The sequence below is a fragment of the Dermacentor variabilis genome, chromosome 8 (assembly GCF_050947875.1).
Source record: "Dermacentor variabilis isolate Ectoservices chromosome 8, ASM5094787v1, whole genome shotgun sequence".
NCBI classification, from domain to species: domain Eukaryota; kingdom Metazoa; phylum Arthropoda; class Arachnida; order Ixodida; family Ixodidae; genus Dermacentor; species Dermacentor variabilis.
Window position 1 is genome coordinate 121499276 of NC_134575.1, and position 15606 is coordinate 121514881.

The 15606-nt window shown below is 47.9% G+C and overlaps 1 protein-coding gene across 2 annotated transcripts in view; it reads left to right on the forward strand.

Annotated features, from left to right (window-relative positions):
* The window catches only part of LOC142590560 (protein kinase C, brain isozyme-like), a gene marked incomplete at its 5' end in the record, with an annotated part of 234061 nt that overhangs the window by 138832 nt on the left and 79623 nt on the right, over positions 1–15606 (forward strand). For both annotated transcript variants that reach the window (XM_075702808.1, XM_075702807.1), the window contains 1 exon segment: positions 13998–14029. In XM_075702808.1, coding sequence (XP_075558923.1) covers positions 13998–14029 — 32 coding nt within the window.

Here is a 15606-nt window from a genome sequence, read left to right on the forward strand (position 1 = left end):
TTGACACATGTTACGCCGCAAGGCGACATATCCTTTTGTTTAACGGTGCAAGCAGAAGGCGCTGCCTCCATATTCAGTGCAGTGAGTTTCACTTTATAAAGTCCGCGCAAGAAATGTAGAAGCAGCTGCAAACTTGCAGCGCTCAAAATCATTCGGCCTGGCCACACGCGCCACCAGTTTGCTTTCAGACACTGAGCACATCGTTAAATTCCATCACAGCTGATTCGACTCGTTTCCGAGTCATGCATTTACGCCAATACAAGCGATATTGCTCGGGAATCTATTGGAAAAAATGGAGAGTGGTCGGGTTGGTTGTTATTGATACTTCTCACGGGTTTGAGAATTCCTAACGGCGGCGGGTGTCTGCAGTGTTCGCAAGCCAGAGCCCTACCTCGAACACTGCGTACTACGAACGAGTGCGAGATATTAGAGGAAGATTACCTTATCACACGGATCAGCTAACTGGGAAAAGGTGCACCCCGGGTTGCATACGGAACTTTCATTTGTCCTTATCCGAAGAGTCACTGATCAGGTAACTTACCAGTCTTTAGCCTCGTTCTATCAGTGCACAATATTCGTATTTACCTTCTGAAAGGTCGACGGACGTTACTGCCTATACATTGCCGAATGCTACGTGGTATACTGCAACACGAGGCACAAGTGCGGAATTGCCTATGAAGGTCGAAAAACAAAAAGGTCTAGTATCGTACCTGTATGCAGCAGTGCACGGAGCAACGCCGTGAACAATTGCTTGCACCTTTCGGATGCCCGCTACGCACAGACACTTTAATTTTACAACGTCGAGCTCGCTTGAAGGGCTCTTGGTCTTTAGAAAGCACTGATGCGGCTCGATATAGGGCACGCCAGCCTTTTGCACGCACAGCGCAACGATTTCTGCGGTTTCGTAGCTGAAATCCTTCAGACCGATGAAAATAAGCTAACCGGCAGCAGAGGACTCTTTCGGCTTCGACGAAACCTCTCGATGGCAGGTCGATGGCAGGTCGCGCCCACCAGATTTGTTTGTGTACCTCGAGCTACGACACTGTGTTTCCTTTCTTTATTGAGTTATTTTTTTTTTTTGTTCGTTTGTCTGTCTAAGGTAACGCCACGAAGAAGCGAGCATGCCGAAACAGTGGCCGCGGAAGCGCTCATCGACTCGTAAGAGCGGGGAGGGCGAGCAGACGATCAAGCTCTCTACGTTGCTGCGCCGAGCCAAGAATTGGGCGTATACTGGCGCCCCCATTGCTCTCGTAATAAGTGGATTACGAGGAAATCTGGTGTGCGTGCGTGTGTCTGGTTCCAGCCCGATAAGCGGTGACCGTTTGCTCGTGCAGAATACTGCGCGTTCGACAGATGTTGTGCGCACACACAAGAACGTTCGTGAGCGCCACGTCACCTGTTCGAGGAAGGAAGCTGGGTCGGAAGGAGGGCGGTCGCCTCTTGCCGCCAGACGTGAGCGCGCGTGGCGTTTTCGTCAGGTGCGCCGCGTCATTGATGATTGATGATCGATTGATTGATCGACGCACCGAGCGCGTTCGCTGGCGGGCTCGCCTCCGGGCCCCTCTGGTTTCCGCCCGTTGTCCGAGCCCCTGCGGGTCTGCGCTGACGCTGCGCGGTGGTGGTTTTGTATATTATACGCGTGTACATCGGGATGCGGCCGATCGAGGATTGCTGTTTCGTACGTTAGTTTCCTCGGTCTGCATCGCGACCATGGCTTCTCTCGTCTCTTCTTCTTTCTTTCCTTGTATTTTTCTTCCTTTCTTTTTCTGTGCGTAGTTTGTGTACTTGAACCCCCATTTTTTCTGATTGCGTGTAGCGACTTTTTTTTTTTTTGCGCTTTTAACTCCCTATGTACCCAGGTCGGAAACGGAAGAGGCTGTGTGGGATGTAATACAAAGTGTGACAGCGCTTCTTCTTCCTGTGTTTTTTTTTTTTTGCTCCTTTTCTTTTTGCTTCTCGCAAGGCATGTGTCGTGCCAGTCGGGAGCATTCCGCATTCTGGAAGCCACAGAGTGCGGGAAGAACCTCGGCGTGACCTAAACATGTTATGATTAAATAACGCCCGCGGGGCAACGATTGAAGAGCGATATCGCGGGCGCCAGTCATGGCCTTCGGCAGGACAGCCACGGGCCGCGACGTTGAATCGGGAAAACATTTCGGCTGTGCCGTCTGCCTTTATATTTTACGTTCGAGGACATGGAGGAGAAACTTTCTCTTCTCGCTTGCGTGCTTTCTTGAGCTCTGCCGGCCCTATTCTTCGCCGCGAAGTGCATGCACCTATGACTCAGCCTTCTTACGATATGACGGCCTTTCATTAAACCTTTTTGTTTTTTTTTTTGTTGTGCTGTGCTCTTACTTGGCATGAACGCTGATGACCGCGGAGAGGGGTTAAGGTGGCGGTCGATCGAACGCTGTTCAAAGATGAAGACGTGGCCAGCTTGCAAGAGAGAGAGAGAGAGAGACTGTAGATGTCTTCCGCGACACCTAATGACTATTGACGTCTAGTTTTTTTTTTTTTTCTCAGTTCTCTATTTTCAGGTGTTGATTTGTTTATGTTTACCTCTGCGAATAGAATCAGTGCTTCGTTCGTTATTTCTGTACTCATTATGCGCGTTTTCTTCGGCGCTGCTTCCCGCATTCGTGATTGACCCTTTTGGCATGTTCCCATCGTTTTCTTCGAGGCATTGTGTTTCTTCGCCTGCATACATTTGTGTGACATTGTTGCCGAGTGTCTTGTCGGGCCCGCTACGTTGCTCGTCGATACAAGGGCGTCGACGCTACATGTTCGCCATTACTTGAGCGCGTGCACTTGCGTGTCAACTGCGCACAGTCTTCAATCATTGGCCTGTGTTACCGCTTAGCGCTATAATGTATAGATTAATTATCTGCAAGAGGGAAGCACAATCGGTGGCTTCGGCTATAGTTGATCATAAGTTCCGTGTGCTGAAGACAGCGCAAGACTCACTGACGTGTACATTTGCCACTGCGTCGTCTTCTCGCGTCATCTGTGTGTTTCTCGCTGCTATCGTTATGCCCCCCGCCCCTCGAGGGGGTGGTATGTTTCCAGCAGTGGATCGGATTCCTTTCCGGAGGTTGTTACCTCGCCTCGTTACCATCATACTACCATCATCGTTACCATCAGCCTATCTTTATGTCCACTGCATGCAGGAGGAACGCCTCTCCCAGGGATCTCCAATATTACCCGTCTTGCGCTCGCTGATTCCAACTTGCGCCTGCAAATTCTCTAATTTCGTCGCCCCGCCTAATTCTGTGCCGAGCGACTAGCGACGCCAAACATCACCTTGGTTCTGTCCAGCTACGTGGCACGCGCGTGTTTTAAAATTTTCGCGCAAGCTACGTGGGAGAGACTGCGCATGCGCACGCACGCACTCGCATGCGCACGGACATGTGCGCCTGCGCGCGCACACGCACGAACGCACCAGCAAAACTATAGGTTGACCGCGGTTATAGCTCGTGGCACTTTTTGAGGACGGACGTCTCGAAATTTACCTTAATTCCAGCATTCCCAGTGAATGGGCGCGTCTCGTGCACAGATTGGCCTCGGTACCGAAATCCCGAACGATTGATGTGCAACCAGTCATTTTATTCAAATAACGTTCGTTATACGTAACTTCTTGTCATTTGCCCGGATGTAGATATCCGCCTCTTCAACTGTTAGCCGAAGTGGTGAATTTAATTGTGCGGTCTGCCGTGGGCGCTTTGGTCCTTTCTTTGTCCTTTCTTTTTTTCTTCTTTATCTCACAGAGCCTAGATAGGAAAATTAGGCACAGCTGGCTCACCGGCTGTGCCAAATGTACGCGCGAAAAGAGGCCCCGCCTATTGAAGACAAGCGCGTAATCAGCGCTTCCCTCCACGTGTACACTCTCGCCTGTGTAGTCTCTCCTCTAAAGCCCGCTTCATTGTCTCCCAATTCTTTGTTGTTGTTGTTGTTGTGTTTACCGCTGTAGGCTGTGTACACCCGAAGGCAGCGCGAAAGCGCTAACTCTGAAGTCTGGCCCCGCTAAAATGACATATGCGCCAGGCCCCGCGACTTGGCAGCAGTGCCGGCGGTGCTGCGCGGTTTTCCCGAACCCGCGGGATCAGCACTTGCGTAGACGCACCCCAGGGGGGCGAGGAGGCGTTGATCCGGAGCTCGCGCTCGTTAATCCCTTTCATGAACTCCGGGATTATAGCGGCTCTATATAATCCGCTAATACCGCGGCTACGCTTCGGCCGTGCATGTTTTAGCGGATCGCGCGGCTGTCTCGTAGCGCGTTGCACGGATGTGCGACTGGCAGTCGTCGCTGAAAGCGGCATGCGTGGCTTTATTAGAGGACGCGTAGCGACGACGGCTGCCCGCTGGCCCCGCCTTTGGTGCGTGTCTTCCAATCGGTGGGCTGCTTTAGCGTAGCAGGTGCGCGTTGGGCCGAAATGCTGGGATTATACGTGCGCCTGCGAGGAGCGCGCTGAAGACGGAACCGAAAAAGAATGAAGAAATCTGGCTTTTTAGAGTGCCAAATCTACCAGCTCATTATGAAGCACGTGTCGGTGGGGGGCTGAGGGGGTGGGGGGGCTCTGGATGGTTTAATTTTTACCACCTGTGGTTCTTTAACACGCACCCAATGCACGCGATTGTTTTTCGATTCGCATTTTCATCGAATACCGGCCCTGCAACCTCGTGATAAGCAGCGCAATGCCATAGTCAACGCCGCACGGTCTGTTTCACAGTGCGATTACATAGTATGGTCTCGGTTTTAACGATTATATATATATATATATATATATATATATATATATATATATATATATATATATATATATATATATAAAATGTGTGTCTGTGTGTGTGTGTGTCGTTGTGCAATGCGTGAACGCTTCTGGCACGTCATGGTTTCATCACGGCGTTGCAAGATGTCGCCACCGATTTTGATTGTATATGTCTACGCGTAGCTGTCGTTAGATCTAGGAATCATCCTCCTCCTTCTTTTTCTTTTTTTTTTGACGGCTACGTGCTGCAGAACGAAGGCCCTGCAATTACCCCCGCCTTGCGTCAACAAGGCGCCTGAATATGTGCCTGCAAATAATACCTCATTTCATCGCATCGTCTGCTTCTCTATACCGCCCTCGACTGTGCTTCCCTTCTCTTGGAACTCAGTCTGTAGCTTTAATAGACCACCGTTTGTCTGCATTAGATATGCCCCATCCAAATTTACTTCCTCTTAATTTCATATATGCAATACCGGCTACCCTCGTTAGCATTCCAATCCACACCGCTGTCTGACGAGTAAAATTTATTTCATCGCCTCATTACGCGCTCCTCGAGTTCTTCTCAACCATCTTTGTTAAGTTTGTGCTCTGAATATTAGTACCGGTATGGTATTGAATAATTTTACATTTTTTAAATATTACGGTAAGCGGCTGGTCATGATTTGATAATGCCTACGGCGCGCGTTTCAACCCATTTTTGTGCTTGGGTAAATATCCTTTCCATGATCAGTGTTCCCTGTGATTACCTGACCTAGAAACACGTACTTCTACACAGATTCTAGAGGCTGACTGCGAATCATGAACTCTGGTTCTCTTCCTAGGCTATTGAACATTAACCCCCGTATACAGAAATGCATCTTAATTTGAAGCCCATGCTTGATTTGATTTCAATGACGGCTGTCGTGAACGCACCAAAGGACCATGAGCGTCTTTTGGGCGCGTTCGCACCAGGTGTCGTTGATATGAAGTCGAGCATGGGCTTCAGTTTAAGATGCATTTCTGAATACGGGGGTAACTTTGCGTCTTAGCATTCACGGTACCTTTTACCTGTAATACGGCCCCCCCGTATCCTAAGGCTATCGAGTATGGAGACCGGGTGCGCGACCGTGATCCTGCCCGGCCTCACGGAGCAACTACACAAGGAACTCGAGTCGGTTCCAGCGCTGCACCAGCGCGACGCACGCTGGCTTGTTCGGGCTTTGGCTTGGCTCGTGCGAACGTCGGTCGCTTGGCGCGCTGCCGTTCGCCGCGCGCGCCTAACGAAGCGTCGTTGCGCGGCCGCTTATTTATGGGTCGCAGCTGTGTCGCTGCCGCAGCAGGGCGCCTTGTGTGTGTGTGTGTGCCGCGGCTATATAGTGCCAAGATCCTATATATGGCGATCACAAAGTTGGCCCCGGGTTTCGTGTCCGTTTGTGAGGCCTTGCACGCGTTCTTAATAACGTGCGCGGGAATCGAAGCGTGCCTTTCGCGTTCACTTGCGAAGTCGGCCCTGCTTCTCGCGAATTTATCGCTGCCACGAGAACGGAGATGTTGCAAGCAGTTACTGCTTCTGCAGAGTCGCTCTCGGCACGACGCCTCAGGCACGCATGTGCCAGTGTTTATAGTGCTTATGTAGCTTTTTTTTTTTCATTGAATGGGCAACGGCGCATGTGGATATATAAATGTAAACTCATTACCCGTTTAAGGCATTTTAATTTGTAACCCGGCTAAGAAATACATACGCGACAATACTTTAGTGTGTTCTACGAACACCGAATATCCTTCCACGCGACCACTTTATGTTCCACATGTAAAAAGTGACCTTTTACACTGTCACAAAAGTCGCGTTATTTCTTCGATTCTCCGCCCGCGCATCCTGTGCGTACACGCCTATTAAGCATCGCTTTTTTAAGTGTTGGCCGCAAGCCTACGGGCCGCACCGTTTCGCAAACGGTGGAGAACGTGATCTTGGGTGCATCCAGAGACGTTGAGCTATGTGTGTTCGTGACTGCTGTATTGTGTGGGATTAATTTGTTTACCGGAGAAGGTGACCGCTGGTAGGGTCGAAACCACGGTGGCTACAGACCCGGGCTACGGGAAGCTGGGTGCGTCTGTGGCTGTTGTTTCGTGTGCTATTAAATTGCTTGCCAGTGAAGGTGACCGCTGGCAGAGTCTGAACCACTGTGGAAGCACGCCCGGCCTACGTGAAGCCGTCTTCATTCGCAGCTATTGTTTTGGGTGTGATTAAATTGACGGCCGGTGAAGGTGACCGCCAGTGGAGTCTGAACTACGGCGAGAACCACTGTGCGCGTGTGTGATCCACGTCTAGACGGCAAGAGGTGAACGGCGGCGCCTTGAGGAGTTTATAAAAACGCGCCGATCTGACACTTCACCAGTTCGCTCCGGGGACGATAAACGAACGCCGAGCAACTCCCGGGCAAATAACCTGCCCACATCACGCCCCGACACCGTACACCGCCAGCCGCCGTGGAAGCCAGCCGCCGATGTCGAGGCGCCGACTTCGAGGGTCACTTACGGGCCGCATCGGTTGGGACGGACTGTCGGCGCGCCCGGTTGACTGTATGTCACTTTTAATTCTGTGGACTGTGGACTCTAAATATTTGCTTTCCCGATTACTGTTTAGGAATGTAGTTTGAACTGATGTTCATAGTTTCACGTTGCGATTGCACATTGTAATTGTTGAACACTGTTACACCTGTTCTTTGGAATTTTAACTTTCATATTTTTTCTGTCTAACATATTCGCATCGACTGCTTAATAACGCCAGTTTGTTTTGTTGCTGAGAAATCGCATTAAATTACTGCTCTTTGCTTGATTACATCATGCCTTTGTCTCGTTCACGACGGCAATTGGCGAAAGCCAGGCACTAGCCTCCAACCCCTTATACCACTACTCAGGAGGAGCCAACGCATCGACTCTGAGTAGTGACATACACCAACGTTACCTCTGTGTAAATAATGGCTTGCCTTTCAACCCATTTCCTTCCTATCGCCCACATTTAAATGCGTAAGCATTTCTATGCTTACCCAACGAGAAAACCGCATACCGCCGTCCGTCTCGTAAGGCGACCGCTTTCGAGATAACGCCCGCAGCAGCGAGCGAATTCGCCTTCGTGCTGCCTCTCGCTTCAACGCCAACGAAGCGGCGAGAACGCGTACAGCGCCCACGAAGCCCGCATGCACACACCGCACTCTGCCACTTTCACAGATGGCTTTCAAGATGCCGGCCTGCGTGTCTCTCCAACGCCAAGTAAGCCGCGAGAACACAACGCGGGAAGCTAGCAGCAGTCGGCACTCCTTGTCGGCATCGCAGATCGCTTTCAAGGTGCGGCCTATACGCGGCGGTGCCATACGAAGCCGCCGCCCGAGTACGTTTGGTCAATGGTTCGACGAGGATGGATGATAAGACTCTAAAGAGCGATAACGGCTCATAATGATCGGAACGTCATCAGCGCACCTGGCGCCGCCGTTCGCACCCGTTCGTGTCGCCACTGCGCTGTCGTTTGTATTGGCCTGATCGTGTTCCATAACATACACCGGGCTGCGTGGAGATGAGCAGACGGCACAATGCTTAAGCATCCTCAGACATTTCCCGGAGGAGTTCCTGTGTGAATCTTTTATATCTTACTATACAAATAAACCTGCCTTTGGTGCTTTGTACTCATCACGGATGATGCACCTTAAACATCAATTATTTTTTTATTGGCTGAATCTATGACGTGCGACTCTGGCCAGCTTATTTGCTTCGCAAAGGCTGTATGGAAAAAGGGGGCCAGTTGAGTTGAACTGGATGAGTGGGTGACTATAAAAGAATGTGGTGGTGACGGCGAACACGTTGCAGGCCTTATTTTTTCTTGCTGTGTCGCCCATGTGAAAACGCCAGTTTGCTGGCCTTGATTGCGGTGAAATTATTGTTTGATTACGCCTGTTTTAATCGTATTCAGCTGATCCGAAATGGTATCTAGCCATAAGCGATGTTTTAATCTAAGCTTCTACGAATATTCCTCTCGTTCGGCAACAGTGAATATGTCATACTTAAGTAACTTGTATGCATAGACTCCTAAACTTTCTTTCTTTCTTTCTTTCTTTTTAATCTTCGGCGCCAATTGCGCCAAAGTGCGCCGAGAGCGATCGTTTGCGCTATCCTGCGCCAAAACGCCATTTTAGCGGAAAATTGCACCGAGCCTGCGCCAAAGCATGCATAAGAGCGAATCGCTCCTTCCGTCGATGCTTCGCAGCTAGCAAAGCTGAAATCAAAACCAGCAGCACGCTGTCATCATCATCATAGAAAGAAGCAGACGCCCGTCCATAATTTCTCGTCTGGCTCCTCATTCGCGCATTTTTCGCTGACGGACGTACAATGTAGCGCCCGCTGTACCGTCTTGCTGGCGCTTTATTTCTCTGTTCATCGAATCCGCATGGTACCGCGGAGTTTGCCGCAGGAGGATGTCGCAGTCTAGGATTGAAGGTAAACTTTTTTTGTTTAGGGGTGATTGGGAGCCTTTGTAGAAGAGCCGCCGCGACTGCAGTTATGGCACGTGGTGCATAATTACCGTACACGGCGAGAGCCGCCATTTCGATGGGCGCCGCCATGTTCGTTGACGCAAAAATTTTGCGTCGAGTTTGCGTCGCCGCGCCATTTCGGTGAAAAAGCGTCGCCGACGCAAACGCAAAACGGTATTTGCGTCTCGCACATGCGCATGGCGCTGGTGCTATATCGCTTTTCTTTTTTTTTTTCCCTTACGGCCGCAGTACCTTTGCGGCCCCTATTCCGAAATTGCCTAATGTGCATGGCCTGACATTAGTATATTATAGTATATGTCATGTGCAGCGCAGGCGCGCGTACTCGGTCGATCTTGCGGTGAGCCTTTGCCCGCAAGCTGTGACTGTCGCATGCTGTTTCACATCCTTGGTGAATAAACACGCCTTTGTTGACGATCCGTCAGTGGTGCCTTTTGTGCGCCGCATCGACGAACCCGGCCGAGCGTCCTTCGCTTGCGTCGCGGTGTGGCGGAGCATCGCGTCCTTTCCTGATCGCGCTTGCAGGGTGTACGTTTCGCGCCAAGCCGTCTCCACGACATATCGACTATACCAGTTAATATTTGCATGCTACGGTAAGCACACGTGCGTTGGACCCTGCGCCATAAGTGCTTGCTGCTGCGCCAAATCTGCTTTTTAAAGCCTGCGCCAGGACCTGCGCCGGAAGGTGTTCCGCCACTTTGACCGGAACTTCACCTCACCTGCCGCGGTTCCTCAGTGCCTATGATGTTGGGCTGCTAAGCAAGAGGTCGTGGGATCGAATCGCGGCCACGGCGGTCGCGTTTTGATGGGGGAGAAGTGCAAAAACACCCGTATGCTTGAATTGAGGTGCGCGTTAAAGACCCCCAGGCTCTGTACGCACGCCCAGCGTCGACGCCAAGCTGCGGCCTGTCCTGCTCTCTCCACAGCTGTCTGCTGAGTCCAGTGTTGCCTGGTTGCAACCGCATGCGTAGCTCTACGATTCGCTTCTTCAGCAGTGGCAGCAGTGGAACCTGGTTGTTTAAGCACAATGCACATGTATGGGGCAACCGATAGAAGTTACATGTTACTTTGACCATCTCATCAGTAATTACGAGCTTTTTTTTTTGTCACGCTGTAAGTACTTGCAAACTATGACAGGTGGTATTAAGTGTGTGTAATGCCCACCACGCTAATTCTGTAGTATCAGACAGTCGCCCTTCTTATAATAGAAACTGCGTGATTTGCACCCGCCTAATATTCGACAACACAGACGCCGCGCTCTTTCTTTGTTATGGAGCCGCCTGTTATGCTCACCGCTCGATGTCAGCCTGAGAAGGCGTGCTTGTAAGTTTCAGCTATGCAGTGCATGGTTACCCGCATAGAGAACTCGTGTTACATACCTAACGTTTCTGCTACAGTGCGTGGTTGAGTTGAAAAGCCCTGAACTTCCTCGAAGTGGCATCTATAGTGTCGGGACCTTCTTCAAAGTTACAGTTCTCCAACGGCGACGCTCACTATAAGGACGTTTACTGTTTTCATTTTCTCGTTGCCACAGTGGCTGCTACTGCTAAGCTGCATGTTAATAGGGCCAAACGCAGCGATTCTCCGTGCTTCCAGTTTCTGAAGCTCGACGTTGCAGCCGCGGTGCTTCGTTACCATGCACCAGAGCTCTGCGTGGCAACGGCCTTTATCGGGTTACGCATCTTGGCTTTCACGGGCTGTTCCGCAGCGTGTATTTGCATACGAATCTGCATTGTGCTGCCCGCCGCCGGTAGCGGGTTTCTGCTTATCAGTTTGGCGTTCAGCAATTTGGCGAAGCGCTCAGTTGGCCTCTCGCATTTTGGGCGAGCCTGGTTCGCTTTGCGTACGCATATGCGTACGCGCGTAATGCCTCCTGGGAAACGCGGTACGTTCCCTACACATTGTGCTAACAGACGCCGAGTGCGCCGAATTCAGGAGTAAGCCGATTAGTTTTGCTGCAGAATTAGACCAGCCCTTGAGTCTCCACGCTAGCAACTTCATTCGTTTCATTTATTATACCCTCAAGACCACAAGGTAATACAGAGCGGAGTGGAGTAAAAAAAAGTTACAAAACAAAGAAAACAAAGAAGGCAGCAAGTGAAGTAGTCATAGACATGTGAAGCCCGAAGCGATGGTGTCGATTATGGCCGTACGAAATTGTGCGTGGTCTTCAATAGCAATCAACGCGCCGGGAAGGTGGTTCCTTTATTGACACGTCCTAGGATGAAAAGACTCATGACAAGCTCTAGTGCGACACTACAAAACTCCAACTTTGTGATGATGATCAATGCGAGAAGATATGTAGGTTGAGGGCGAAATAAGGTTATCGCGCAGGTATGAATTATGGAAGTATATTTTATGAAACAGAGCCAGGCGAACTGTTGCTCAATCTAAACTTTCAAGAGGCACTGCGTAAGAGTGGTGTGGAACTAGATTGGTGGCTTACACAACTGTAACAGGGAGTTCTAGATCAGCGTGATCGTGTGCGGAGGCTTGGCAGGACCGGAAATGATCGACGCAGAAATGAAAGAAGTCGCTTTGAAGCTACCGCACCGGGAGCTGTAGACCGAACAGCGCTGGTCAAATATCCGTATCACGTAGTGCAAGGCTGCATGTTTATTTGGAAGGGACTATAGATATGGCGTGTAAACAGTCGTGCACTTTTCCCGCGTAGAGAGTGCTAGAGTACCCTGGAGTTACTGTGAAATCCGTGACGTCAGATTCGCGTGCTTAATCAGCTCCTTTGTATGACGGCGATAGCTTTAGCTCGAGGGCTCCTACCTAAATACACGCAAAAAAGAAATCGTTTTTTCTCGGCAACCGCTTCTCCAAATTTGATGTGGTTTGTTGCATTTGGAAGAAGTTAAAATCTAGTGACTGTTCGAAGTTTAGGCTGTCAGTTTTCAGAAGATAGTCTGAAAATCGTAGATTTTCAGGAAGAGATATTATCGTGTTTGCAGCTTTAACTCAGCAACTAAAACCGATGTCACAGTTCCATCAATTGCCTCTGATATAGTACATTTATAGCGGGCAAAATTGATGTACTATACATGGCTCTTAATTACACCATTTATATCTAAGTTGGAGTTTCGCAAAATCCTTGTAAACATTGTAATAAATTCTCGTATGATACAAATTAAAATGTATCAAATTTGTCCTGTTTGCATGTGTTTACGGATGCAGTTAACAGAACTGCAATATCTGGTATTGGTGCAGAGTTACGGATATGAAACTTCGTGCCTGTATATTTTTTAATGAAATATCAATTTCCCGAAATTTTTGCACAACAGAAATCAAACCATAAATCAAAATTTCGCCTATGACAGTCAGCAGAATTTAGCTTTCTTTCTCAGATGCAACTAATTTCATCAACATCTACCCAGGTGGGATCTCATATGAGCATTTCAGCATTTTACATGTATTTGAATAGGCGGCATCACACTCGGAACCCAGGCGCAGACAGTCCGAAATGGCTGCTTTCTGTTCAGAAGTTTTTGTGAAGATTACGGCATCCGCAGTTCGCAGTAAAATAAGTGCCAGTAGCTCCGAGAGATTTGAAAGCGTCGTGCCTTCCGACACCCGTCTATTCCAAACGAGTCATTTAGTTAGCATGGGCTCTCCGCAGCAAGCAACAAGTGCTACGACGTGGTAGGTGAGCGTCAGCTAGGCGACTGGTCACGGCCGTCTGGTGTTGAGCGATCAGGCTTAGCGACGAGACGCTCTCTCGATGTCCGTAATTATCCATTAACTTCGTTCTTGACGCCTTTTAAGCGCGTTACTTGTATGCCCCCCCCCCAACCCCCCCTGGCTACGCCAATGGCTACCATCCATTTCTCAAGTGTTGTTTTCGACAAGCAGCAAAACGTATAGATAGGCTAAAAGTCCAAATATTCTTATGCCTTTTATTTTTTCTTTTGAAACACAAGAGTTATGCATATCAATTACGTTCTTAGCTGGTTCGGGCCGCTCAATGTTACTTCTAATGCTGCGTTTCTCAGTATGTTCTCAGATACTCAAGCATATACAACTACCTACTGCCAAGATGGTTAGTTAACTGTACCTTTGACAGCCATACTTAGTCCTTGCCAGATGTGCGTGCATCAATGTTTCTGCGTACTGTGAATGATCTCATTAAGTGCATAACATGGGCAGCTTTTGAAAATGGCCTACGATTAATAAAATATTTAGTCTCTGAAACACTTGCTCTTGGAACCAGCCTATCCTGTAGCGCAAAACACTAGAAGGATGAACTTCTCAGCAAATTGAGTGCCGTAGGTATAGCACAATTTTAACATATGCGGTTCATGAAATAGTTGTTCGCTAAAGAAGTCATGTGTAGCAAGATCGTATGCTGCTATAACAACTAAAACTGCTTAGGAGGGTTGTATGCCATGCAATAAGATCGCTGAAGTAATTCAGCCCTGTTAATATTGGGCTATTTTTGACAATTTTGTGAATATAAGGACGGCTTATCTTTTTTCTTGGAGTTGCTCAACGTTCAACTTGGAAATTTGGAGAATTCTGTTTGGTTGTATTTAACTATTTAGCATGTATTACTACTTTGTTTACAGTGACAGTATAAGAAAATAAATATACGGTCGATATGCATTATTTGTTTATATTCAAATAGTATCTTGTGGCACATATGTTTTTGCGTCTGGCTACAAAAGCGATGAACTAAATGTTTATTTCCTATTTTTGAATTTTTCAGGGGCTTTGGGAAGCAGGGATACCAGTGCCAAAGTGAGTACTGCTACCCTTTATTTGTTATTGTAGTTTGCTTGATGTTGGTGCAATTAAGACTGGTCAATATCCATAAGATTTAAGCCGTGGAGATATGCCATATTTGATGTTCAGGCTGCTACTAAAGACAAATGGTACAAAAAAAAAGAGAAGTAATGAGTTTTGATAGCTAAAAGAAGCAAGTTGCTCATTCCCTAAAGCATATTAATAATTATTGCCTTATAGTATGCGTGCCAAAACTAGTAAGACAAACTTTTTCTCCGTAAATTATGTGATTCAATGAAGTGTTTTGATGGTCTACTCCAGGAAAAGGTATGAGTGTACAGCAATGAGGTTGTATATAAAGAAAATTGGTATTTGGAGAAACGCTGTTGCAGAACATTCCGACAGGGTGACATTGGCTACGTATATGAAAAAAAAAAACTACTTTATTGCTACTTTCTCATTTTTTTTTTGCTTACTCCATTTACTTGCCTAAAGTGCTTGTTACATTGGCAAAACTGCCAGTATCTGTCAAGAAACATTTGCAAAAGTATTATAATTTGACATAGTTCACTTTGAATGAGCTAATCATTTTGCAAGAAATTATTAAAGTTGAGTGGCGTGTAAAATGCCCTGAAAGGCAAGAATAGGTGTGAAATAAGTGTTGCAGTGTGTGTTTTTTCTCTCACAACATCCAGACTTGAACGCATATAGAAAAGAAAGCATAAATTTCGACTACAATTATATCGTTGAAAAATTTATTTATGTGACCAATTACTGCCACATTAAATTTAACTACAAAGAAGTAATTAGTTATCAATAGTTACATTTATCGCAACTATTTATTAACGTAACAGTGAAATACGCCAAATAGAATGAATTGGCCTTGTAATTTTAATGCATTCTCTACAGCCATTCGCACCTTAATAATCTTGACTAACAATTGTTTTGCGAAACTTGACCAGCAACAAAAAAAAAATGCTTTAGTGCGCACGCTGGAGGACTGGGCGGTGTTGCAACGTATGCATACCTTCTGCACTGCATTCTGGTTACGCAGTGGCACAGTGCTCACACATCTGGGTTCTCTGTGGAACGCAGGGAGTCATTCATTACAGGTTGAATCGATTGAACTTGTGTTCACCAGGGCAGCAACTGCTTTCCTTGGCAACATTCACTCACCCGTAGTGCGCTCTTCTCCTCCACCATAGGGAGAGAATAAGCGGGTGCCTAGAGTACGATGAGGGAAGTAGAAATCTCTTAAAAACAAAAAAAGGGGAGGGGGGCTTAGTTTTAATAAATGAGAACGGTGTGGCACGCTCTCGGCTCTCCCAAGTAGAAGGGGTGACAAAAGCTTAAGAAATAAATTTTCACGCATTAGCCGTCATGGCCAATCATTTGGCCGGCTCACTTTTTTCCTACAAAACAAGAAGGAAGAAGCATTGCTGCATCATTGTTCGCCAGCGTGTTGTTAGGGTTTCGTAATGGTGCTTCCAGTAAGGGCCATTGAAAAGCCGATTATGTTAAAGTAACTGCACGGTTGCACGTACGTGGTTATTGAAAATATTATTCAGTTACAGTAAATGTTGCCTCATCCA